The 26,258-nt window shown below is 44.9% G+C and overlaps 1 protein-coding gene across 4 annotated transcripts in view; it reads right to left on the bottom strand.

The window, feature by feature from the left end:
- Positions 1-3,117: 3,117 nt before the first annotated feature.
- The window catches only part of ktn1 (kinectin 1), a 42,555-nt gene continuing 19,414 nt past the window's right edge, over positions 3,118-26,258 (bottom strand). For 2 of the 4 annotated variants that reach the window (XM_083632739.1, XM_083632738.1), the window contains exons 10-36: positions 25,305-25,401; positions 25,011-25,195; positions 23,726-23,815; positions 23,592-23,629; positions 23,374-23,464; positions 22,113-22,181; positions 21,957-21,994; positions 21,107-21,197; positions 20,131-20,199; positions 19,994-20,031; positions 19,294-19,384; positions 18,813-18,919; positions 18,614-18,722; positions 18,433-18,473; positions 18,224-18,314; positions 15,977-16,063; positions 13,256-13,345; positions 13,076-13,153; positions 12,882-12,971; positions 12,704-12,796; positions 9,905-9,973; positions 9,664-9,747; positions 7,886-7,969; positions 6,607-6,690; positions 6,376-6,468; positions 6,177-6,287; positions 3,118-4,158 (exon numbers count right to left, since the gene is read on the bottom strand). In XM_083632739.1, coding sequence (XP_083488865.1) covers positions 4,129-4,158; positions 6,177-6,287; positions 6,376-6,468; positions 6,607-6,690; positions 7,886-7,969; positions 9,664-9,747; positions 9,905-9,973; positions 12,704-12,796; positions 12,882-12,971; positions 13,076-13,153; positions 13,256-13,345; positions 15,977-16,063; positions 18,224-18,314; positions 18,433-18,473; positions 18,614-18,722; positions 18,813-18,919; positions 19,294-19,384; positions 19,994-20,031; positions 20,131-20,199; positions 21,107-21,197; positions 21,957-21,994; positions 22,113-22,181; positions 23,374-23,464; positions 23,592-23,629; positions 23,726-23,815; positions 25,011-25,195; positions 25,305-25,401 — 2,238 coding nt within the window. In that variant the 3' untranslated portion in view covers positions 3,118-4,128. The remainder of the gene's footprint in view (positions 4,159-6,176; positions 6,288-6,375; positions 6,469-6,606; positions 6,691-7,885; positions 7,970-9,663; positions 9,748-9,904; positions 9,974-12,703; positions 12,797-12,881; positions 12,972-13,075; positions 13,154-13,255; positions 13,346-15,976; positions 16,064-18,223; positions 18,315-18,432; positions 18,474-18,613; positions 18,723-18,812; positions 18,920-19,293; positions 19,385-19,993; positions 20,032-20,130; positions 20,200-21,106; positions 21,198-21,956; positions 21,995-22,112; positions 22,182-23,373; positions 23,465-23,591; positions 23,630-23,725; positions 23,816-25,010; positions 25,196-25,304; positions 25,402-26,258) is intronic. The other 2 variants (XM_083632741.1, XM_083632740.1) reach the window with 2 other exon arrangements.

The following is a 26,258-nucleotide window of genomic DNA, read 5'->3' on the forward strand; positions in this document are numbered from 1 at the left end:
TCAGATTAATCTGTGGCATTTGTTGGTTCCGTTCATAGCTGCACATACTTGTCCATTAATAGTACGGAGGAGTGAACTTCAGCTTCTTCAGCAGTTGTGCCAAGAAGGGATCAAGCTGCTTTCTTTATACCTTTAGCTCACAGTTGGTTAACTCACAGGCCTCCAAGCCAGCCTCACTGCCTTTAACTCACAGGCCTCCAAGCCAGCCTCACTGCCTCTAACTCATAGGCCTCCAAGCCAGCCTCACTGCCTCTAACTCACAGGCCTCCAAGCCAGCCTCACTGCCTCTAACTCACAGGCCTCCAAGCCAGCCTCACTGCCTTTAACTCACAGGCCTCCAAGCCAGCCTCACTGCCTCTAACTCATAGGCCTCCAAGCCAGCCTCACTGCCTTTAACTCACAGGCCTCCAAGCCAGCCTCACTGCCTCTAACTCATAGGCCTCCAAGCCAGCCTCACTGCCTCTAACTCACAGGCCTCCAAGCCAGCCTCACTGCCTCTAACTCACAGGCCTCCATGGAGGCCTCACTGCCTTTAACTCACAGGCCTCCAAGCCAGCCTCACTGCCTTTAACTCACAGGCCTCCAAGCCAGCCTCACTGCCTCTAACTCACAGGCCTCCAAGCCAGCCTCACTGCCTCTAACTCACAGGCCTCCAAGCCAGCCTCACTGCCTTTAACTCACAGGCCTCCAAGCCAGCCTCACTTTAACTCGCAGGCCTCCAAGCCAGCCTCACTTTAAAGGAACACTCTGCCCATTTGCAACGAGCTTTGTATCATTAGAACATCAGTAGTATATCAGAAAACTGTAAACTGTTTTGAAGTCTGACATTTAATTTGACAGTTATTGAGTGTTAAAATGTGGACCAGTGACATCACTGGTCCACAATAACTCAAATTAATAACTCATTAACTCAAATCAACTCTCAATAACTGTCAAACTAGATGAATGATGAATAGTTTGACAGTTATTGAGAGTTGATTTGAGTTAATGAGTTATTAATTTGAGTTGATGTGGACCAGTGATGTCACTGGTCCACACTTTAACACTCAATAACTGTCAAATTAAATGAGACTTCAAAACCGTTTACAGTTTTCTGATATACTACTGATGTTCTAATGATACAAAGCTGGTTGAAAATGGACGGAGTGTTCCTTTAACTCACAGGCCTCCAAGCCAGCCTCACTTTAACTCACAGGCCTCCAGGCCAGCCTCACTGCCTTTGGTATAAGCAGCATTTACTGCTCTTTTGTGTCACTGTCTCTTTCTGCCTGCTTTCATCCACTGGGCATTGTCTGTGTAAAAAAAGAGCACTATAACCTTTTCTCTCCCTCTGTCTGACACACACTTGCATGCATGCATGCGCGCACGCACGCACACACACACACACACACACACACACACACTGTAGAGTGGGGGGGGGGGGGATCAAAGGCTCTGTAGCACATACCACACTGATGGAGAGCAGATGCAGGGAGCGGGGCTGCTCTGCTGAAGTTGGTCTGGTGTAGTGTGAGTGCAAGTCTATGTTTAGGAGGAGGAGTCGAATGTTACCAGGCAAGAGTCATGCAAAGCGGAGGCCCAATGCAAGAAGCCGGATTGCACAATTCAGACTAACAGTATGAGCCTGTCATGATGACATAGGAAAGACAAAGCCCCCATTAACTTCCTCACCCCACTGTGTCACACATTACCAACGCTTCACACTCACAGCTCCATGGAAGTCATGAGACTGTCCACAAATGTTTTACAGTAAAGCACATTGTGATCAGTGTGATATCCAACAATTGAGTCAGAATGAGTCAGTTGGTTTCCCCCACATTAAGTCATTTAACATGTCAGGCTTTCTCATTAACTGTGAGGCACATGACACAGGAAAACAGAACTGAAAAATAATCAGATGTTTGTCTTCTCTTGGGAGAGTGAAGTTACAAGATCAGAGAGAAAAGCGCTCATGATTTTTCCAATGTTCAGTTCAAGACATCTAAACCCGTGACTGTACATTGGGAAACAGCTACTTCACATGAGACTGTGTGCGTACATGCGGCACACAACAGCCTGGGGCAGCAGGCTGTGAAAGGCACGCCTTGTGCGATTCAGTTAATGGGCGGCGTGTTGAGGATACAGTGACACCCGTTTTGTCGCGAGGTTTCCATGAAGGTAAAAGCCGCTGCTCCAATCAGCTGACTGCAGCATGACAGTGTGGGAGAATGTGAGGAATGTGCTGATCGCATGTTGCTCTGGCCCCTGACCTGACCCCCGGCCCACACTAAAGTCCTGATGTTGTTATTGGGTGGCCGCTCTCCTGTGCAGAGCAAAAGGTGATTCTGATTGATGGCGATAGCTAAATGTCAAGTCCATCCTGTCATTATAGAACCTGTATTTCTTCTTTCAGTATAAGGGAGCTGGCGAAGACTCAAAACATCAGTCAAACCATCAGACTTACATCATAATGTTAAGTCTGAGACTGAGCCCCAAACACTTGTTTGTTTACCCCTTTTATTCTTCTCTTGATGTACATATAAAGATTACACTATGCCTTCCTACTCAGTATTTGACAGTATGGTGCGAACACAGAGCCACTTCAACGGTCTGCCTGTATGAGGTTTCCTACATTACAGCAGAGGGGGCAGTTGTCCTTGGTGAGCTTATATTCTTAGTTCCTACATGTTGCACACTCACTTCCTTTCTCACCAACCGTTCCTATTGGGGATTTGTTGCACAAGTGCTGCAGAAAGAAGAAGCCTGTTCTTTATGTTGCCATCCTGGGAAAATGGTCACACCCTAAAAAGTTCCATAATTGAGGCTCTAGTCTATAGTGTCAGCTTCTTCAGTCATAAAAAAAAATACATTGACCTAAAATGACACCATTAGATGACAAACGTTAATTTTGCACAGGCAAGTCCAATGAGGAATATTTTGCCTAGCAGTAAATATCAGGCAATGATACAAAAATATAAATTCTGTAATTTCCTTATGCACATTCATCTTCTCTTTTTCTCAAGGCTGAGAAACAAGTGTGTGAAAATGTGAGTTAAGTGGAGGACTGGTGCCCCAGGGTGGCAGGTAGAAGGAAGTGCAGGCAGTGCAACAGTAATGGGAGCAAAACAGGACGCTGGGCAGATTTATCAAGCATCCCTTTTATTAAGGTCACCTGTTACAAAAAGAACAAAATCGTCAGTGTTAATGAGTTTAGCAACAATATAGCAAGTGTTGATTACAGATGATATGGGACGCTTATTCCTAGAGTAGTTTGCAGTAGAATTAAAAACCTCTACACTGTTGATCTGGCCTTCTCCTCCCACAGCCAGGGTCACAGACCCCCTCTTTGGGGCTGCAGTATAGACACGCATACATACATCCATGCATCTCCATGGTTACAGTTACACATGACAGTGACCCTTCTGACATGCCGAGACCCCTTCCGTTACCCTTGCTTCCACCCAATACTGAGCCAGGGTATGCATGGATGGAGCTATGAATTCACGAACGCACAATGATGCACAGGATGTGACAGAGTTTTCTGGTCAAGAGGCAAACAGTTCAACAACAGTTTGGTTCAGCAGGTTCTAACTGGTACATTTAAACAATACTTAATCTTTAAGTTAAGAAAGAAGAGGAAAAAAAGGACTGAAAACCCAAACGTTTGTTTAGTCAAGTCGGAAAATTCATATCACTGCCCTTTTGACAAAGAAATAACAAGAAAAACTACTGCTGTATTCAAAAGGATTTCATTGAAAATATTCTGGTGTTCTAAACAGAGGAATGGTTGCCACACGCACTCTGAATTATGCTGGATGTTGTTTTTTATGTTGACAAACTAGTGATGCTGCTGTAGAAGAGGAATGTGGTGGGAGTGCAGTAGTGTAAGATCTGGTACAGTGTCTGGAGTGTTTGAAATGTGGAACAGTAGCCCCAGCCTTCTCTCTGGGTGGCCAGCATGTAGTCTGGGAGTGTTTTGCCAGAGCTTGAGCCAGCTGGAGGCTGACTACAGTACAGGTGGGGGATGTTGGAAACGAGGGAGCGGTTGGGTGTGACAGCATGGTGCGATGGTGGTAGTGTCAGATCAAAGGTCAGGGGTGGTCTCTGTAGTGAGGTTGGGGTGGCTGCGTGGGGGTCCATCCTCCTCTCCTATACTTCAGGCAAATCTTTGTCAGCCTCCTGGAAGAAAGCACCAATTAGCACTCTTCACTGTTTTCCCCTCTAAGATGCACATACAGTACAGATTAGTGATGCGCGGGCTGCAGTTATAACCGCGCTGACCGCGGATATCCCACCCCGCGGGCGGGCCAGATCATAAAAATAAACATTCTGATTAATAGCGGATGGGTTGCGGGCGGTTGAAACGATGTATCATTAACTCATTGAGTGCCAGCCACTTTTGGAAAACGGATGCTCCCAGTGCCAGAGTTTCAGAGCGTTTTCAGTGATTTCTCGAGGCCCACAGAATATTGTGTGATATTACTATGTAAACACCGAACATGCCCAAAGAACGATGAGACTCTCTTCTATCATCAGCAAAAAAAAGTTTATTGATATCATTTTCCGTTCTTTAGTTATGAGCCGGAGAAGATAGGTTGATTTCACCAAAAAGAGACGTTTCAAACTAGAAGCTGAGATAATTAGCCTTTTGTGAAATGAAGCATTTCAAGCACATGACTGACTCTGAAGCTAATATTTTCTGATGTAGTGACACCTCATAAATAATTTCCTTCAATAAAACAGTGAAAACAAAGGAATTTTGTTTGGCAAAATAATATTTTTTAGCTGCAACCAGCAGCGCTGGTGCGTGCGCAGACCCTACACCTTCTTGCTGGTCTTGATTTACTGCTGGTGGGCATCAGATATTCTAGCTTGTGTTTGCCAATCCTGTCCTGCTGTCTGGGTCTGTCTGGGTCGGTGTTGTATGCTGCCCTGCGTGCCCCACCCCGCTCAACCGCAAACCCCACCTCCGTGGGAGTGTCTCTGGTGGCTCTCTGCTGCGTTTGCTCTGCACTGAAAAGTGCGCTACATCCAGCTTTTTTACAGCGTTCCGCGTGTATTTGTCACCGGCTCCCATCGCTTCCAGTTGAGAATAATAACAACTCCACAACTAATCATGCGGATGGGCTATCGCAGCGGAGACGGAGGGGCTCAATTGTGGGAGCAGATTGGCTGCTGCAGGCACAGCTAACGTTATGCTTCATGCATATCGATGCATACCGATGCGATTTCCGTTTCCCCATGACTTCTCCTCTGTTTTTTCCTCGCCTTTCTCTAATCTGGAGAGCACTGTCGCCACCTAATGGGTCCGTAAAATAGCTTTTACACATTCAACATCCACCATACTTTCACAGGAGATGGATCAGGCTTTGATCCACGTCCCACCGTCAAAAAACGCAATTGACGACAATCGTCGTCATTGGCACTCAATGAGTTAATGAGGAAAAATAATATTAATTACGTTCTCTAGTCTATGAACGTATTTTAAGCTACATTTTTCGTCAGGCACATTCTTAGTCGCCTATTGTAGATCCCCCAAAGGACCCACGGCCGTAAACACAACAATAGCCATGTGCTAGGTCGCAAGGCTACACTTTTCGTCCATATATAGTCAATGATGTCACCCTCAAAAAGGAGTATCCGCTGAAGACGTGTTTGAAGAGAAGACGCGTTCGTATTTTCCCATACAATGAGGCAATCAAGTAAACTAAACTTAAAGCTATAGCGTTAGCCGAGTAAACTACATGAGGGCAAGTGGTGGACTGCACATAATACAGCATGGAAGTTTATTTGGAGTCTTGGACTGCAGCGATCGCACCAACGGCAGCAGAAACCGTAAGTTTGCTCCTTTTATAGTGTTTTATAGCGTTTATAGCGTCGGGTGCATGGCGGGCGCGGATCTATAAATAGTATGAAATAATTTGCGCGGATTTATGGCGGGCGGACGGTTCATGCATACATGCGGATTAGGATGGCATAAAAGCTCATCCGCGCATCTCTAGTACAGATACATTTTTGTCAGTTCTGCAATGCTATGTTGAGGTAGAAACAGCACATCAGAAGGCCTTATCCCCTCCTGTCCCTTGGTAAGTTATAAAAACGCCTTATCAAAAGGCTTTACCCCCTCCTGTCCCTTGGTAAGTTATCAAAAGGTCTTACCCCCTCCTGTCCCTTGGTAAGTTATCAAAAGGCCTTACCCCCTCCTGTCCCTTGGTAAGTTGCCGGTTGACAGCTTGTAGCAGCTGCTGCAGTTCGCTGACTGTTTGGTTCAACCCTGCAGCCATTTTCTCCTTCCTGTCAATCTCCTCCTGGGAGAGAAGAATGGCTGGTTTAGACCCAATGTCAAAACACCAAATGTTACAGTACCAACTAAATATCACTGCCTGTGACTCTTACCGTCTGTGATGAGAGACTGCTATTCTCTATCAGATCAGCGTTGTCCGTCTCTTTGGAGAGCTCTTCCTGGATTAGATCAAGAGACTGCTGGGCCTGTGGGTTTAGGGTCAGAAAGGACTCCCATCATTTGATGATCGTAAACAAACTGCCATGGGTCTTGGCACCATTAAACAATGTCCTGTACATGTGAGCCACTGCTATGCTGAGATGGGTATCTGTGAGCAGTCTTACCTTATAGAGGTCACCAGCCACCTTCTGCCTCTCGCTCTCCTCCGTCTCCAGCTTGGACAGTGTCTTAGTGAGCTGGGTTTTCAGCTGGAATCAAAAATAGACACTCAGCACCAGTTCTAAGCCACATCACAGTTTTCTACTGCCTGTTGACACATGTGAATCCCTTCTTTAATTGCGCATTTGCATGTTTACCCAAAGCCTCCTGCCAACACTTCATACATTAATAAGATCTCAGTATTGATCAAACTGGTTTTGCTTGACAACTAGCACTGTACTAAAACCATAGACTAAAACAAACAGCAAAGCACAGCTTTGCGACCTTAATCTAACACATCATGAACTCAGGAACATAATCAGGGGTACAAAGGCTTTTCGATGAAATTTGCCATTTCTAATTGAAAATATGTCATCGATCTGCCAGAAAGTGGCTAGCACAATTCTTCACTGGAGACTGGAGTGAGACCAGAGACTGTAGAAAGTTGGTGTCATGATCCCATTCTCAATAGAGCATCTTTGGTGCGGTTTGGCCAATCGAAACCAAGATAGCCGCTTTGTTGTCTTTTCTACCATGATCTTTCAGTACTACAACTAAATGGACACTTGTTTTGAGCATCTTTGGGTAAACCTAGTTTACTGCTAATGTAATATGCTGTTTAACTAACCTAACGTTGGGTAACTAGTTGCTAAAGTAACGTTACCTTGCCAAATCAAACTGCCTCTTGTGAGTTTGCACCCCTGATAATGCTGCATAACTACTGACGGCTAGGACTTCATTGAAGATCACTGAAAAATATTCACAGACAATATAGATGGCAAGACAAAGACACTGGGACAGACAGATGACAGACAAGGTCTGTGTGATGGCTGAAGATGGAATGATAGTGTGTAGTTCAAGTAAATTTATTCCAGATGGCGGGCAACATGGAGCATGTTTGACCATAAAGGAGCAGCATTAAGTCGAACAGTAAGCCATTAAGTTAGAAAGCAGGATGATGGCAGAGGGAACTGAACCAGAGTGACAATGTAGAATAGGAACAGTTAGTCTTTAAGTATCACTGTGTAAAGGTGGATCATCATTTACAACCTGATTCATACAACCTACAAATATCCTGAACGGTGCAAAGAAAACACATTGTGCTGAACCAAGGTTGTGGATGATGGCCCACCATCATGTAGAACATGGTGAACCCTGTCCTGTGGCAGCTAGAGTAGAAGCATTGCTGGGTGCAGCAGCGACAGATTTAAAAGGAGCTCTAGCTAGAGGATGAGCAACGCTTACCAAATTCAGCTCCTCATTCTGCCTGACAGCCTCTGTATAAGAGCCATCAAGTTTGCTCTGCAATTCAGTCAACAGATCTTTGAGCTGAAATGAAGTTTGAGATGATGTGTTTAATGGGGATCTGTGGGACTGGGCCCAGGAAAGCCCTACTCAAATGAATCAGAGAGACTGGGGTACTAAGTCGGGCTACTAAGGATGTGCGTATAGCCTACAGTTTGGGTTTTCAGAGTCTGACACTGCGGGCCTCCCCTCGGCCAAAGCCTGGAAACCCCCCCCCCCCCAGTTTACTTGCTTAGTTTCGCTCAATTCCTATGATGCCTATGGGATCATGATTATGTTATTTGATCCCATAGACACTCGCTAATTGAGCCAAGATAGCCTGATATTACATGAAAAGGTCTGTCTGAAGGCATTTATTTGTTTGCATTCACTGAGCCTCCCCTGAAACTGTTTGGAGCCCACCTGGGGAGGCCCATCTCCCACTTTGAAAACCTCTGAATTACTGCTATTTAAGCAGTGAGATAGGAGCTAGTCTAGATCTGATCTTGCCATAATAAGGCATCTACAAAAAGTGAATGCTCTCACTATTCAGCAGATCCATGTGAGGATGGATAAAGCACTAAATAGTGAATGATCCTGTTGTGTATATGACTGTAGGACAGTCCATCAATTGGGACCCCCTCGGAAACGAGATGCGTCATCTTTATCTTTATCTTTATTGTTTATTGAAGCAGGGACAGTACACAATAAATATATTGCACCAGAGATAGCTAAAAGCTAATTTGCATCTGTAGTCCCTGCGCACACAGAGTCCTGTGCGCACACAGTACATATCAAATACAGCAATTAAAGGAAAATCATAATGTCTAAACAATCAAGATACATGACAAAAAATGATACTTACTATTAGCAAGATACAACATATACAATGCGACTAACAGTAAAAATAGAACATAGAGGTAGATAGCAATCCACTAAAATCGCACATTGGCAAATGGTAAATCTCAAGGGGTTTATCCTAATAAATAGATTTCAAAGAATTACGAGAGGCAAAGTCTATTGTCTTAGTCTTGTAAGTGCTATACCAAAGTTAAAACTAGAACGACCGCACCTCGCATATATGCCTCCGCCAACAAGTGAGCAGTCGACATCCATGTCTGTCCAGACTTTGATGTTTGAGCAAAATGTGAAGAAATTCCGCAACACGCAGAAAATGGCGTTCGTTAGGTCAGTGACCTTGAACTTTGACCACCAAAATGTAATCAGTTCATCCTGGAGTCCAAGTGGACGTTTGAGGCAAATTTGATGAAATTCCTCAAGATGTTTAATAAACAACAAACAATGTTCCAGAGATATTGCGTTAATGAGCTTGAAAATGTGTTCGAGAGGTCAGAGTGAGCTTGACCTTTGATAACCAAAATCTAATCAGTTCATCCTTCAGTCCAAGTTGACGTTTGAGCCAAATTGGAAGAAATTCCGTCAAGGCGTTCCTGAGATATCGCATTCACGAACATCGGACGGACAACGCAAAACCATAACTAGAGATGCATGTGCACCATCAATTCAACAATAGTGAAATATTCATTGTTGTGTGAACTACATATGCCCCAATTAAACAATGTATTGTAGAGCATGTCATAACCACCCATTGAAACACATATGACAAACATAACAGACACCCACCCAACAGAGCTCGTCCCTATGCCATAGTAAGATGAACAGTATGACATGACCGGGGATCATGAGTAACACAGTGAGGACGCCCTGTTTCTGCTCACCTCTCTGACCTCCGTCACATAGGTGGCGCTCTCATGCTCTGCCCTCTCCAACTCAGACTCCAAGTGCTGCTTGTCTCTTCTCAACTATGGAGCACAACAGAGATTCAGAGATGCACACTTATGAGATGTACACATGTTCCAATTAAAAAAATAAATAGCTGCAATGATAAAATTAATAACTATTATTATTCTAAATCAAGATATGAGAGTGTAAGTCTTAGAAGAAGTGCGTTTCACTGACGTTTTCCAAGTCTGCTCCATCACTTAGTCTCTCAATCTCCTGCTCCAGTGCTGTAACTTTCAGGTTCATCTAGGATAATAATAATACATTTTATTTATAGAGCACTTTTCAGGGTACTCAAGACACTTTACATATAACATATTTACATATATCTATCATAGGAAATAACATACACACTAAAAACACAACATGCAACAATCACACTAAAAGCAGTTCTGAAAAGGTGAGTTTTGATTAGTGATTTGAACATGGACGGCTGTGTGCAGTCTCAGTGTTTTTTGTGCATGTTTTTAGCGGGGGGTTCCTATCCGGAGGAAACCCCAGGGGAGCACGGGGAGAACATGCAAACTCCGCACAGAAAGGCCCTTTTGAAGAGCCCATCTGGGCAGTAGGCACTGAGGACTCGGGGATGGAGACACACCCTCAGCGCCCACAGCGTCCCAGGCGGGAATCGAACACAGGACCTTCTTGCTGTGAGGCGACAGCGCTACCACTGCACCACCATGCCCCCCGTGTGTTTGGGGAGTTCCAGAGAGAGGGGGCAACTACGTAGAATTCTCTGGGCATCCAAGGTCCGGCGCTTGGTCCTGAGTGTGGTGGAGACAGACTTGGCATCATAGCGGCAGTGAGTTCTGGAGGTACTGGAGTTTATTTTGGACATAAAGAATGCTGTTGCAGTAGTCAATTGTGAATGTGATGAGACCATGGATCAGCGTTTCGGCAGCAGAGGAGGAGAGTGATGGGCGGAGACTAGCCAGCTATGTTTTTTTAGGTGGAAAAAGGCAGTTCTGTTGATTTGTTTTACGTGGTGTTTGAAGGAGAGGATTCTGTCGAAGAAGACTCACGCCGGGATTCCACTGAGTGCATTTGCGTTGCGTTGCGGCTGTGCTCCGGTTTTGCTCCGTGCTCCGCCAACACTCACCGGCTGCGTGCAGAGCACGTCACGTCACGTCACGGCTCCGCTCTGCCAGACAGCTGGAGTGACGAGACCGACAAGTTCTCGCGGTGAAATCGCGCGAGACACTTTGTATGTGGGATAAATACAACAACAAACAGGCAGAAGATCATTGTTCCCAACTGGAGAAGCAGAGGAGGGGTGGACTTGCTTGGTGTTGTCCTTGTTTGTTTGTTTGTTTATTTATTTAAGAAAAGGGACAATGCACATTAATTAACATGAGCACGTGAGTCCATCATGTAAATGTGCCAGATTTAGCCATACAGGCTAATTTTCATCTGCAGTCCCTGGCAGGTTGATGCTATATGTGAAACATTAACAAACACATGCAATAGTACAGAAGACATAAGTAGACAAAAGCATATAAAAGAAGAAAAGCACAAGCACATTAATAGCATATAAAAAGAACATGCATGAGCACATATAAAAAAGAAAATGCAAGATTACATTAGCATATTCTATACAATACATGCCAGAGCAACAGCACATAAGCACATAAAAACAGACAAAAGCATATAAGCACAATTATGCAGCCCCTGGTTTACTGTAAAGCACGGACAAAAGCACAGACAAAACCGCATGCCGTACAAAGCAGACAAACAATGACAAACAACGAGAAATGCTATCCTGGAGTATGGATGCATGTTTGATTGTTCAATAGACAATGTTTTATGGAGTTGGAGAAGGAGTTGAAAGATGTGATGAAAGATTGTTTAGAAAAAGAAGGTTGCGCTTCAACAATGGGTTTCTCAGTGGAGTGCCAAACCCAAAATCCAAAATCTGTTCAAAAAAGGCTGAAAGGGTAGCACATCTCAGTTTTCAAAGTCAAGGAGGACAAAATACTCACATTTCACTTGATTTATTGGCTCACATCACACAAAAACAAAACGCTTACGCGTTTCGGCAAAGAGCCTTCTTCAGAGCGTTGTGATGAAAGATGTTTCTCAGTTCTATGGGTATAGTGTTCCAGGTATGTGCTGCTCTGTAGGAGAAGGCTGACTGCCCAAAGCTACAGTACTTCTCCTATGTGGAATTTTACAGTCTCCTCTGGTAGATGAATTTTGGATTTGTGAAAAGGATGTGTCGTGTCATATATTATTTTGTGGTTTTCCACTTCAATGATTAACTTTTCCTCATACATGTTTGTCCTCTGGCTTGATATTGAATGCTGTAAGCACCTCTAGACCTGTTGACTCCAGGCCTAGCTCCGCCCAACTTGCTGCGGCTTTGCTCCGACATCCGTGAAAAATAGAAGCCTTGCGTATCTGCTTCAGAGAGCTCCGGATCGTCGGAGCTGGGACGGAGTAGACAAGCAACGCAGCGGAGTAGGTCGGAGTTGACACATTGATTAGAGTGGAAACGTATCGGCTCCAAAGCCGTACCGCAGCGCAGACGGACCGAACATGGACTCAGTGGAATTTGGCCGTCAGCGGTTGTGGATGTGTTGACCAAGCACGAGCCCTGGGGGATGTCTTGGGACAGAGGAGCGGTGCAGTTGTTGATTGTGATGAACTGTGGTCTGTTTGTGAGATACAGTATGACCGTAGCCAGGAGAGGGCAGTACCAGTGATGTTGAGGGAGGATTCAAGGCCGTAGAAGAGAATGATGTGGTGACGGGTTGATGGTGTCAAAAGCTGCAGTGAGGTCGAGGAGGATGGATTGAAATGGTTGGAACAGGTCGTTGGACATGAGGTGGGCTTTGAGTTGGGAGGCGACATGTTCCAGTATTTAGGACAAAGAAGAATGATGCAACGAAAAGGGCACAAGATGCAATGATTTATACACCTACAGTGATTTGGTATTCAGTGTGGGAGTCGTTTTGCAGCTTAACCTGAATGCAATACCTCTTTCAGCTCTCCCTGCGATACGTCCAGCTTCACCTTCCAGCGAGACGCCTCCTGCTCCACACTGCTCTGGAGGCGCTGCAGCATGCCCTCCTGTGGACACGGCAGGTATGACAGCTTAGTTCCACAAACAGTACCACCACACAACCATGAACTTGACACAAAAACCTCATCTCACCGTCTCTGCCAAAACCTTCTTGTATGTCTCACAGTCTTTCTGCATAATCCTTTGGGTTTCCTCTGACTCCTTCAGCTTCGCAGCCAGTCCCTGATAAGAGAAAAGTATGGTAGTGTGGTAAATCCATGGTGAGTCTACCTTCGCCCTAAATCTCAGTAGCAGAGGAATAACGATCAAGTTTCCACTTTAATTACCTCAGAGTCCCCTGATGCAGGGGTGGAACTGGACTGTGCTACTGCCGCCTCAAACCTGTGTAGCCATTCCTTATGGTTCTGGTAGACAGGAAAGGTGAAGAGACACATCAGTGGAACAGGGACAAGAGCAGCACCAGAGGGAAGGAGTAATGAGGGTACCGCTTAGAAGAGCAAATATACCTGCTCATTGGGTAGAGGCACATGGGGCAGAAGTCTGTGCAGAACATCTCGACACTCAGCCTGGAATGACTCCAGTGTCGTCTGGTTTTCCTGCACGGTGATGGGAGGGGGCAGAGTGGCGGGGGAAAAGGAGAGTAGAGGAGATTGAACACTGGCTGTACGAATGAGGACAACGTGTAGTGGTCATCTGAGCAGACATGACCAGAATCTGGCTCTCCCTCTCTCTACGCTCCATTATCCCAATCTGAAATGATAGCATCAGGGCTTTAGGATGCATTCTCACTCCCAAATACCCTATACCAGGGGTTCCCAAATTGAAGCATGGCGGTGGCCCACTTTGAAATCTGAAAATCTTCCAGTGCCCACTGCCCACCCAACCCTTTAATCACAACTCTGATCAACACACGCAACTAACAGGATGTATCTCCCTATGTATTTTTTTTATTTAATTAACAGAGCATGTGAATTTGGGCATACGGAGAATTAATAATCCATCCACACACAAAAAATGTAGGCAAAATATCCAAAAGCCAGATTGCCAACATGCCCCTTAGTAATCAGATATATTTGCGTGCATAGGGGTTAAAGTGGGATTTGGCAGGTGATTTTGAAAAGAAAATGCAGAAGCATTTCACTTCCTACCACCCTCCAAACAATGCACTGCACGTTTCTTTGCATTTAGCTAGATTGAATTCAAATTAGCCTGACATGGTTTGAAAGCTGGCAGGCTGGGGGTACATCACCCAAATATGCCTTATTAATCACGTTGGTAATGTTTGTTACAATAGTGTTAGCTCAAATGCTAATGTTAAACAGTATGTGGATGGAGAATGCTAACACCATTTGCACCATGTTCCAGAATGTATAGAAAATAACCGATTATAGTTTGTTGGTGTATTATTCAAGTTTTCTAGTAGGGGTGCACGATATATCGGTATATCATAGCGGTATCAGCCGATGATAGTCATTTTTTAACACATTGGCATCAGTCCGATGCTGCAATGTTAATATCTGTTTGTTATCGGTATCAGCCAAAATGTTCACATTGAGAGGAAACAATGTGGTAAATCTATCATTTATGGGCTTTTACAAATGTTTTGGAAATAAGGAAATGTATTACTTTTGCAAATTCAGTGTTTACATGTGTTTTTCACTATGTACACATTTTATTATCGTAGAAATATATGTGTGTGTGTGTGTGTGTGTGTGTGTGTGTTTATAGAGATCATATCGACATCTGTAACTATCGGTTATTGGCCATAACAGCAATGTTAATATTGGTTATCGTATCGGCCAACATTTTCATATCGGTGCATCCCTACTTTCTAGTCAAGTACGGTCCATTTGGTAGATTGTATTTGTCCAAAAACATTTGCCTAAAAAAAGACAAAGAAAGAAAGAAAAGTCACTTGCAGCCCACCTGCAGTACCTCCACAGCCCGAGAATCACCAGCCCCATCAGCCCTATGCCATCCACAGCATCTCTCAACAGGACACACCTACACCATGAGTCACCTGAGGTAAGCCAAGGGCTACCAACCTTGGATTCAGAGCAGCTCACATACTCAAGTTCTCCTGGAACCACCTCAGAAAGCCCAAAATGTACCGAGTCCCGGGCCCGCTTTCACAAACCGCACAAAGAACGCTGAAATGCTTAAGTAAAATGGTAGCGATCAGTCGTCCCATGATAGACCAACACCATGTACTGTCGCACTGAGGCCCGATGGGAAAATGCTTGCAAAGCACTAGCCAGCTGGCACATTCACCACTATTCACACTAACACACTGTCACAAGATGAGCTGTGAGACAAGTGTTGGGCTCCATAGTATACAACCAGTGTGTACTTTTCTGACAGTACATAACAGGTGTCAAGGAACTGCCTGGAACGCTCTGGCTCAGCTCTGAGGTGTTTTCTACTGTACTCAGATGGCTGAGAGCAGCTGCTGTGCTGATGGTTCAGCATGTAATCTACCCTGCTGCAGGGGATATGGGGAGGGGGCAAAAATACACAGGTCACCACGACTGTTTATAGTACAGCTATCCGGTAGCCTAATCTACATCTAGCTAATGGGCCTGTAACTAAATAAAATATGGATTTTGCTTCGCGTGTGGAGTACAGAGCATTGACAAATTGATACATGACAATGTTACATGTTCATTAAAAGGTTTGCATAATCAAATTTCCTTAAAAAAGTAGTGAATTTCATTCGAATTAAAATGAATGAAATGAATGAATAAAACAATTATTGGTAGACTGATTAGCGGTTGATATTGACAGTATGGACATCACAAAGCAGAATGGAACGCATGCCGGAAATGAGTCACATGACAGCAAGGGACAGGAAGCTGCAGAATGACCGTGAATATCTAGTGAAATCATTTTGTCACTGCACACTCATTTCCAAGAATCAACATCCGAGCTTTGGGCAAGAAGACATCTTTTGATGCTACTTTAAGTAGAGATGATCCACTAAAGAAACCGGTAATTAAAGTAGCGGCGTTACATTCAGCTCAGCACACAGCCAATTTAAACTTGAGGCCAAACAACACAAGGAAGGGGGAGACATTAGGTAAATGAGTATGCAGCGTTGTTATGGATGGCCGGCGCAAGAGAAATCTCACTGGGTCAATTATGGCAACAGCAGCATTTGGGGCAATGTGTCAGATCGGAACTAGAGTGAAGCAGACTGGAAGTGGGAAGTGGGAAGTGGGTTGTCGAACCTTGACGGCCTTGCCGAGTTTCCCCTGCAGCATGGCCTCGGTGGCTGACAGAGCCTCCATAGCACTCCAGTTTTTCTCCCGGAGCTCCTGTTTTGTCAGTGCCAGAGAGATACTACTTTCAGTTGAGCCTCAGGGAAAATGCATGCAGCGACCCTTAAGTACAGACTGCTAGGGATGACAGAGAAATCTCATTTAAATCACTGCACTCTGCTCTTCACCCGTGCTCCGATGCAGGTGCTAGCTCAGGTTATGTTCTAGTCAGAGACTGGATGGGTCGCCACCTACACCTCACTGCTAGAAATACATACATATTAACAAATAGCTTTAACATTCCCAATCACCCACCTCTTGTGAATGAAAAAGGCAACATGCACAGTATGCAAACTTTTTACAGAATCATCTTTCTCATAAATACTTACTGTTCAAAATAAAGGTTAAAGACTGTCTAGAGATGTAGATTCCAAATAAATAACCAACATAAATATGCTTTCTGAACACAATATGTCTCCCTCTCAAAAATCCAAGGTAGTCGAGTTACTAATGCTCTGAAACACCCACGAGCACTGACAAGCTTGCTGATACAGTCATGACCAATGGCAAAAGCATAACAAGAGTAGGTTGAAACCCTGTTATGCAACGCTCAGCCGAAGCAATCCAAAGCAAAATAGACACCTGTCCTGATGTGTATAATCATCTTGCAAACGCACCCTTTAGCTGAGGAAAGGTATTTCTTGGTGAGGCTAGGTTAGCAGTGGTCAACAAGGAATATGGATGTATGCAGAGTGCGACTCCACAGTAAGAGGAGCGGGTTGAGGACCACACAGGGGGGGGCGGGTTTCGCTCAGGGTAGTTGCAGGTATTATAGACAAGTTTCCCCGCGCTGGCCTAGAGCGGTGCCATAGCAGCCTTATATGTCCCCGGCTTCCGGTTAAGTCCACATTGCGTCCACAGCAGCCTAAGTGATGTTGCCAATAAGCTACGACTTAAATAGAGACTTATTACATCATATTTTTTCCGCCCCCTATATGTTGAGTGTTGGTGAAAAAGAAAAATATAGCAGACGCTTTCTTTACTGTAGAGCGCCATTTAAAAGCCACACAACAAGCAGCATCAGTCCCGCCGGCCAGCGCTGGACCCGCTGTGAGGAAACACACAGGAGGAAACCGAAATGTCAAAACAGACATCCCTTGCTAGGCCAGTCCTTTTTTTAATCGAGATCATGCAACAAGTAGCCTACTTCAGCCGAGGCCAGCAAGACGGCAGGAAAGAAACAGAAGTGTGCCTGCCGCGGCCAAAAGCAAAAGAGACCCGCTGTCAATTTAGCGGAGGTAAAAAGCCTTTTTACCTACATCGGGCGAATCAATCAATCAATCAATGGCTCTCGCTTGTTGCCCGACGCTCGTATGATGAGGAGATGAATCAAAATGCTTACCACAAATAAAGCCACATGGGAGCCGAGAACGAGTGCAGGAGAGCTGCCGCAGGTGCCGGGTGTGGAGTGGGAGAGATTAAGGTGCGTAGCCTATTGCTGGAGATTCAAGTTGTGCGCTGTCTGCACTGACACTGTCGCACTTATTACTTTTAGCTAACGCTACGTTGTTTTTTTCATCAAGGCAATGTCCAGAAGATATGGGTTCATGAATGTCTGCAAATGCAGATAGATAGGCTACAGTAGGAGCATGCATGCATGTTGTCTGTTTCAATAACGAAAGCGTCCTTACCGAGAACAACGTGCCGACCAATTAAATATTCTTGCTGCGAAATTGGCCTCTTAATGACAACATTGGAATAATAGCCGTAATATTCATTCACAACGGGAGATAGCCTGACTGTGGGTAATTTGATGAAATACATATCGTTACAACATACCCGACCTACTTTGTTGCTGTGGAGATATTGGTACGCTTGGGAGCTTTTGAGATTGTTCATCGCGTTGCCGTCCACCGCCATTGATTCCTCAAAATACGCTATAATCCTGCCTGTAGTTACGTTCGGCCATTTACACATATTATCTTCCCATGTGTCCACTGTCAACGGGTGTGGGATAGACACTCTTTCGTTAGACAGGAGACTCGGAGAATGATCCCAAGTTTGCATTTTTTCGGCGGTCGCTATGGCTACTACGCTAGTACGTTACGCTTCTCTGTATTCCGGAAGAGACAGACATATCGCGGCCGAGTCCGGAAGCAAACCGGAAGTGCCCAGGAAACTTGTCTATAGGTCCGGTCAGCACTGCAGGAAACCTACATTGTTCTTCTTCCTGTGAAGCTCCAGGGAGTCCCTCAGCTCAGCCAGCTCACCCTGCAGAGCAGATACCTGCTTCTCCTTATCTGACAGCCTGGGGGACAAGAACATGGCCAATTATGAACATCATCACCCACCTCATGTGGTAAGGTCATATTGTGAAAAATATTCAGAATGTGGCACATCGAGTCATGAAATTGCACAGCACTCACGCAGTAAGCAGCTCTGGGCTTGGCACTTCTATATGGGACTGCTATTTACGGTGGGGGAGAAACAAAGATTACATTGGGGGGGAAATAAAACAAAGAAATACACAAAACAATCTGAACTAGAGAGGTGAATGAATCTGAGACTTTGGTCAGTGATTCGTTTCATTTTGAGGTCCTTCCTCACCTGCTGCTGTAGCTGCTCCGCTTGCTCCCACACCTCCTTGGTCCTCGCCTCCAGCATAGCCTGCAGCATATCGAAGTCCTTGGCTGGGTCTGGGTCCTTGGCGGCTAGCCTGTGTGCCAGAGGTCCTGATTATGGCTCTGATTTGTCAGGGCTATGCAGGGAGACTAGAGATGCACGGTGACGTGTGTGGTTCACTTACTGAGTCTGGAGCTCTTGAAGCTGGGAAATGGTCTCCTCCTGCAGCGTCGCCTTCTGTCTCAGCTGCTCCGTCTCTGCCTGCAGGGCAACCAACTGCTGCTCGAGAGCCTGGAAGACAAGAAACCGCTTCAGGCAGAGCTCCAACTAGGTCTAGGACAATACAACACTACTAGTAAGAACACAATAGGACTATTCTGGGCTGCTGAAATCTGCAAACAATGATTCAATGATATATACTGTAGTAAACCAAGAGAGAAACAAAGTTATTCATCATATTCTGGTACATCCCCACACTTCCAAGATGGAAGTTTTCCTAGCAAGATAGTAGTAAAATAACATGTAATTGTAATAAATTAAAATTGAAAGGGGATTATAATCAAACGACAGCTACAGCTAATGAGTGGTGTATATGGTAAAGCACCATATTGGTAGGAAATACATGTGCCATGATGGGAATACTATGAGTAGCAGTACGTCCGCACCTCAATATCCTTCTCACTGGCAGAACTATTGTCTAGTGCTGCCTGTAGACTTTGCTCTGTTGACTTTAGCTGCACATCCTTCTCTTGGATCCTAGAAAGCACAAGTGACATAAGAGTTCATCACACACAACTGTCTAAAATAACACTGCTCAAATTTCCATAGGATGAGCTTCATTTGATCAGAGGACATTACCAATACACAGGATATGATGTTACAATCCTATGTGCCATAATCCAACGTGAACATTCATACAGAAGCCCAAATCTCAAAGAATGATGTACTAAGCCACAAATGGCGTCTATATGGGACGTCAGGCAAATCAATCATACATCTACAGGCCCAACAGACAGGCAGCAATGTTCACCAGACATCTAATCTGAATGTTGCAGTGTTGACTGTGTGAATCTGGTTTATCACTGGGGTATCCAGTGGGAACCTCCTATCACAGATGGTTAGTTGAATTAGACGCACTGCCGTGTACCCATCTTATCCCTAGTTCAACATTACCCGATTTGAATAGATTTTGATTGAGTTTTATTATTACATTCTGCTCTTTACATTGAGAACGAAAACAAACTAGCAGATACCACCTTCTATGCAACAGAGGTATGTAGCCCATAACTGTTCTCATCCAAAGCCCACAACTCTATCCCCCACACCCCCAGCCAACCCTCCATCACTAACCCCATTTGAACTTACTCGCTCTGCAATTCTTCCACTATTGACTGTGATGATGCCTGTGATTGGAAGAAAAGAGAAAAACAATAAATAGAGAATAGAGTGAGAACACATGGTACTTCCATTTTAGAGTTGTTACGGCTTTTAAGTTAACTCACCTGTTCTGCTGTCTGGCGTGTCAAGGCCTCTATTTCTTGTTTTAGTGCCTCCCTCTCTTCTCTTACAGCCTGCAGAAGAGAAAGCAATTACTTAGAGGAAGTGATTAGGAGGCGGGCAGGGAACTGCAGTGTCATTTAAGGGAAGCTGATGTCAGTGAAGTGCAGGTATGTGTATGAAGCTGATGTCAGTGAAGTGCAGGTATGTGTATGAAGCTGATGTCAGTGAAGTGCAGGTATGTGTATGAAGCTGATGTCAGTGAAGTGTGGGTATGTGTATGAAGCTGATGTCAGTGAAGTGCAGGTATGTGTATGAAGCTGATGTCAGTGAAGTGCAGGTATGTGTATGAAGCTGATGTCAGTGAAGTGCAGGTATGTGTATGAAGCTGATGTCAGTGAAGTGCAGGTATGTGTATGAAGCTGATGTCAGTGAAGTGCAGGTATGTGTATGAAGCTGATGTCAGTGAAGTGCAGGTATGTGTATGCGTGACGGTGCGCGTTTGTCCCAGTTGTTTCTCGAGCCTTCACTACCCTGGGCTAGCCCGTTCTAAACCAGGGGCTGTATTCACAAACATTGGCTAGCAAGGATTCCCAGCTTAGGAGTGATTTAGGGAGGTTCTCAGACTAACTCTGCGCAAGGAATAATGGACAATAACTTTGATCTTAGTTGATCTTGATCTCTACTGAGATACAGATCAACCACAAATATCACCCCTGCACACTCTGTAGTGCATACTCCTGCCTCTACCTTTTGCAGCCATTTGGTCGTCTGCTGAAGAAAATCCTACAGTAAGCTTTAGAAAAATCCTCCTCCATACTCGTAAGAGTTTTTCACCGTAGGACTCGTCTTAAGCCTTAAGGGCTAAGGTGCTTAATGAATAGCTTTCATCTTCGCTAAGATTTCATCACATTTTAAAGGGGGAATTTTAATCATTTTATTGGTACTAAGAAGATTTATGAATACGGCCCAAGAGCAGACCTTGAGCTCCTCCTCCTTGTTGGCCACCTCGATCAGCCCCGTCTTCAGGAGGTCCTCCACGGTCTTGATGTTCTCCTCCCTCTCCTGCACACTGTTAGGAGGAGACATGGCAGACACACTCAGTGTGATTCACTGTGAGGAGGAGACATGGCAGACACACTGTGAGGAGGAGACATGGCAGACACACTGTGAGGAGGAGACATGGCAGACACACTGTGAGGAGGAGACATGGCAGACACACTCAGTGTCATTAGGTCAGCCTCACTGCCTTTATTGCACAAGTTCTTGAAATTGTGGTAAGAGCAGTAATTGCACTTAAGCAACCAATGTGGGTAATGGACTATAATAGGGTCCTGCTGTGATTGGAGACTGACCTCCAAGTGGATACGACCCAAGAGGTCGTTTTTACAAGCAGCTGAATATGTCCTAAAATCCCGTTTCAACATTAAGCGCCCTCTAGTGTTCGTGTGAATAACAGCCCAGTCTCAGAGTTTGGTCAAATTATAACCTGGTGCGGGATTTGAACCTGGGGCACCTGGCTTGAAAGTCGCCTGTCCCAATACCTAACCCACACCCTAACCCTAACGATGTGTTGTTCTTTGTCAGCTCATCTGGAATAAGTCGCTTTTTCAACTTGCTTTTGTGCGGAAGTAGCATAGTACTTTTTCTCTGCCACTGAGGGGCGATAGTCTAGCAGACGTGATACATGGTCGTATTGCACTGCTATGTGATGGTCATATAAGTTGGAGGACATGTTGGTGATTGACATACAATATCATTGGGAAGGTAATAATCCTAACTAGCCAATGCAATCAGAATTTTCTTTAAGAATTTTTCTGTTCTCACACACCTCTTCTGGATCTGGTCCAAAGCCAGCTGCGAGGCATTCTGCATGTGGAGAGGCAAAGGCAAAAATAAAGTGTCAGAGAGAGGTACACACACACACACACACACACACACACACACACTTTATGTTTTAGAAAAACAACCAAGTTACACAGCTGACCTGTTCAGAGATCTGAGCCTGCAGATTCTGAAGCGTTGCCTTCAGTGACATGTTGTCATTGTGCATGGCCTGGGGAGGAGAGAAGGCAGAGGCAGGAAAAGAGAGTCAACGCCTGTTATGCTAAGAGAATGCGTGATCTGACAGACTGTGCAATAGTCTGAACAATGACACTGCAAGGCAACTCTCTCCCGAGGTCTGTAAAGCATGAAAGCAATTTAGAGCCATTTCAAATCCAACCTAAAACATTTGTAAATGTGTAGCAAACTGCCCTCTTTCTGACAGGGTGGTGTACAGTACATGGCCTCTTTCTGACAGGGTGGTGTACAGTACATGGCCTCTTTCTGACAGGGTGGTGTACAGTACAATGAGTACATGGCCTCTTTATGACAGGGTGGTGTACAGTACATGGCCTCTCTCTGACAGGGTGGTGTACAGTACATGGCCTCTTTCTGACAGGGTGGTGTACAGTACATGGCCTCTTTATGACAGCGTGGTGTACAGTACATGGCCTCTTTATGACAGGGTGGTGTACAGTACATGGCCTCTTTCTGACAGGGTGGTGTACAGTACATGGCCTCTTTCTGACAGGGTGGTGTACAGTACATGGCCTCTTTCTGACAGGGTGGTGTACAATACATGGCCTCTTTATGACAGGGTGGTGTACAGTACATGGTCTCTTTCTGACAGGGTGGTGTACAATACATGGCCTCTTTCTGACAGGGTGGTGTACAGTACATGCCCTCTTTCTGACAGGGTGGTGTACAGTACATGGCCTCTTTCTGACAGGGTGGTGTACAGTACATGGCCTCTTTCTGACAGGGCGGTGTACAGTACATGCCCTCTTTCTGACAGGGTGGTGTACAGTACATGGCCTCTTTCTGACAGGGTGGTGTACAGTACATGGCCTCTTTATGACAGGGTGGTGTACAGTACATGGCCTCTTTATGACAGGGTGGTGTACAGTACATGGCCTCTTTCTGACAGGGTGGTGTACAGTACATGGCCTCTTTCTGACAGGGTGGTGTACAGTACATGGTCTCTTTCTGACAGGGTGGTGTACAGTACATGGCCTCTTTATGACAGGGTGGTGTACAGTACATGGCCTCTTTCTGACAGGGTGGTGTACAGTCTTCAATCAATAGTTGCCCTCTGTGCCGTGTGAGGCCTCCAACATGTTCAACACATTCCAGCTGACTAATGAACCAACAGAGTGTTAGCATGAGGAGCTGTAAACAGGGTGCTGCTGTCACTATACTGGTACCTGCATGTTGGTTTCTCTACTGGCCCCACTGCTCCTCTCAGCATTTAGAGAGTCCTCCAGACTCTTCCTCTGCAACTCTTTTTCCGCCAACCTGGACACAACAGAAGAAGAGTTGGGAGTGAGTAGTGTACTAAAGTGGCCACCAGCCAAACAGCCATGAGAGCAATAACACCAATAGATACAATGAGTGTGTTCAAAAAGTACAAAGTAGTTCTTACAGTTTCTGCAGCTCCTCAAAGTGGGAGACATGGGTGGCCTGAATGAGGAAGAAAGAAATACCTCATTAGCCTACACACACACACACGTCAAACACTGCTCATTAATCATGGATAATTGAGGTTGACCCATATACCTGTGACGAGATCTGGGCCTGCAGGCTCTCATTCTGGACTTGCAAAGTTTCACTCTGGACCTGAAGGGCTTTGTTTTCATTCAAGAGTTCCTGTCAAAAACAGACTATTAGTGCTGCATACTGGGGCCGGGGGTGCGTTTAACTCCTGAGTCACTATGGATCTCCATACAGAATCAATGGCTCTCTGCACCTAAGATACACTTTAGGCAGGCAACAACAAGTCACTCTTTGATTCAGGTCTGTCTCAATACAATATGATGTGTGCAATGTGTTGCAATACAAAACAAATGTGATTCAATATAGTGCAGGGGTTCCCAACCTTTTTTGGCTCGTGACCCTATTTTGACATCACAAAAATCCAGGGACACGCAACATTCAAATTCCGGTACAGCCTCGATAATATCGTCAGTGACATCGTCAGTGATGTCACATAGTATGCTTCTTTCCACCCGCAGAATTCTGACTTTAATCTGAGAATTCTGACCTTAATTTTTCTCTTTTCTCGGAATTCTGACAGTAACTCGGAATTCTGACTGACTTTATTCTCAGAATCCTGATTTAAAGTTATAATCTCAAAGATTTTCATCTAAAAAAAAAAAAAAAAAAAAAGTCACTCACAATATTGATTGAGGCTATGGCCCTTTGCAGTATATAGTGACAACATGTGACATTAGTAATGTCACATAATGCAACATTGTTTGGATGTCACCTGCAATTACTGACTACCGTAATTAAATTGCAATTACTGACTATTAAATTGTGTCTGTGTGTTAAAAAATAAAATAAAATAAAATCTGGGGACCCTATTTGAATTCCAGACGACCCCAAGGTTGGGAACCACTGATATAGTGCAAACAGTTCTATTTTACTTCTACTATTATTTTTGCAACTGGTTGAAAGAAGGAATCTTTCAAATCAATGCAGTTATGCACAAGACAGAAATATGCAGATTACAATGGTCTCATTCACATTGTGACGCCCATGATATGGATTTAATAACAAAATAAACCTAAGGTCCTTGTGAATGAGGCCTCAGTGTATGTAAAGGCAATCAGGTGGCATTGCGGGGGGGCAAGAATATGTAAGTTATCACTTTAGCCAAAAGATGACACCAGGGATTTCCCATCTTAGCATACGCCCACCTGAGAGGATCTAATCAGTGAAAGAAATCCCCTGCTGGTGTTTGTGGTTTGAATGAAAACATGCACACTGTGACTGTTGGCACTTGGTGGCACAATCACCCACTCCTGCTCTACATGCTGTGTGTGAGGCTGTGGCGTCTCACCTGGACCTGGGTCTGCAGCGAGTCGTCAGGCATGCTGTGCTGGGACGCCTCCAGAAGCTGCAGCACCTTCTGCTCCACCCGCTCCTTGGAGACAATGGTTTCAGTCAGGCTGCTGTGGAGGGTCTGGATCTCCTTGTTCTTGTTGTTCATCTCCGTCTCCACTGCCAGCAGCTGGCTCTGGAGCTCTGCGCCCACATACAGAGTCATTCAGTTGCTGAAGGTAACCTGTTGCTATAGCCTACGATAATGTCTAAACATTCTTGGCATTTCCGGGGTGGATATCAGTTTTATCACCTTGTTTGGCCGATTGAAGCTTCTCCCTCTCAGCGTTGACATTGTGGAGGTAATTCTGGAGCTCTTCCCAGCGTCGCTTAGCATCCTGCAGTTGAGCCTGTTGATCCAGAGATATATGCAATGAACACTTTGATCCAACAAATCTTACTGTACCATGAGTGCTTATCATTTTAGCATGGGTGGCCCGAGAGGGAATCAAACTCCTAACTGTTGCAGTGTTAGTAACATGCTGTACTGTACCAGATGAGCTATACATCATCATAAAAACATCCCATCATTATCTGCTGCCCTCTCCCCATCAACACTGCTGTATTGTTATGGTCAGTGATGAGACTTCAATTTGGATAAATGCTACTTATGTTTCAGATTTTTTTCTATATAAATCCTATCACCTATTCTTCTCGATTTACTGAAATGCAACATGGGGGCTGACAAAATAAACTAATGGAGGACACTTTAAAGGAGAATTCAGTTTTTTTACAACCTGGACCTTATTTTAGGCTATTTTTTATGATTTCTAACTCGCCCTGAACAGAAATTTTCCAAATCCATCCACCACAACGCAATTAACGAGCCCAGTCGCGGCCTGGAACAGAGGAATGCGGGGCATGTGAAACGCATGCATTTATGTGCATGTTAATATCTTATTTTCAGTCACGCAGCGGCTCATTTCATTATTATATCATACAGGCAGAAGTCTGGCGAGCTGTATCTCTGTCTGCCTCCATGGTGGTGCCTTCCCCATCCAGGGACTGTGAAACAAAGTCTCGCTCAAGTCTCCTGAAAGTCTCAGAGCAGTGGCTGAAGCCACGGTGGTAGCCCATAGCATGCTAGACACCGCTAATACTTAATCATTTGGAGTATATGCACGATGCATTTGAATTTGATGGCCACCCGGATTTATTTGAGCTGGAATAACATGTGGATTACAAAGGGACAAGCGGAGGAACGGGA

Source organism: Poromitra crassiceps (assembly GCF_964638095.1).
Source record: "Poromitra crassiceps genome assembly, chromosome: 3".
Lineage (NCBI taxonomy): Eukaryota > Metazoa > Chordata > Actinopteri > Beryciformes > Melamphaidae > Poromitra > Poromitra crassiceps.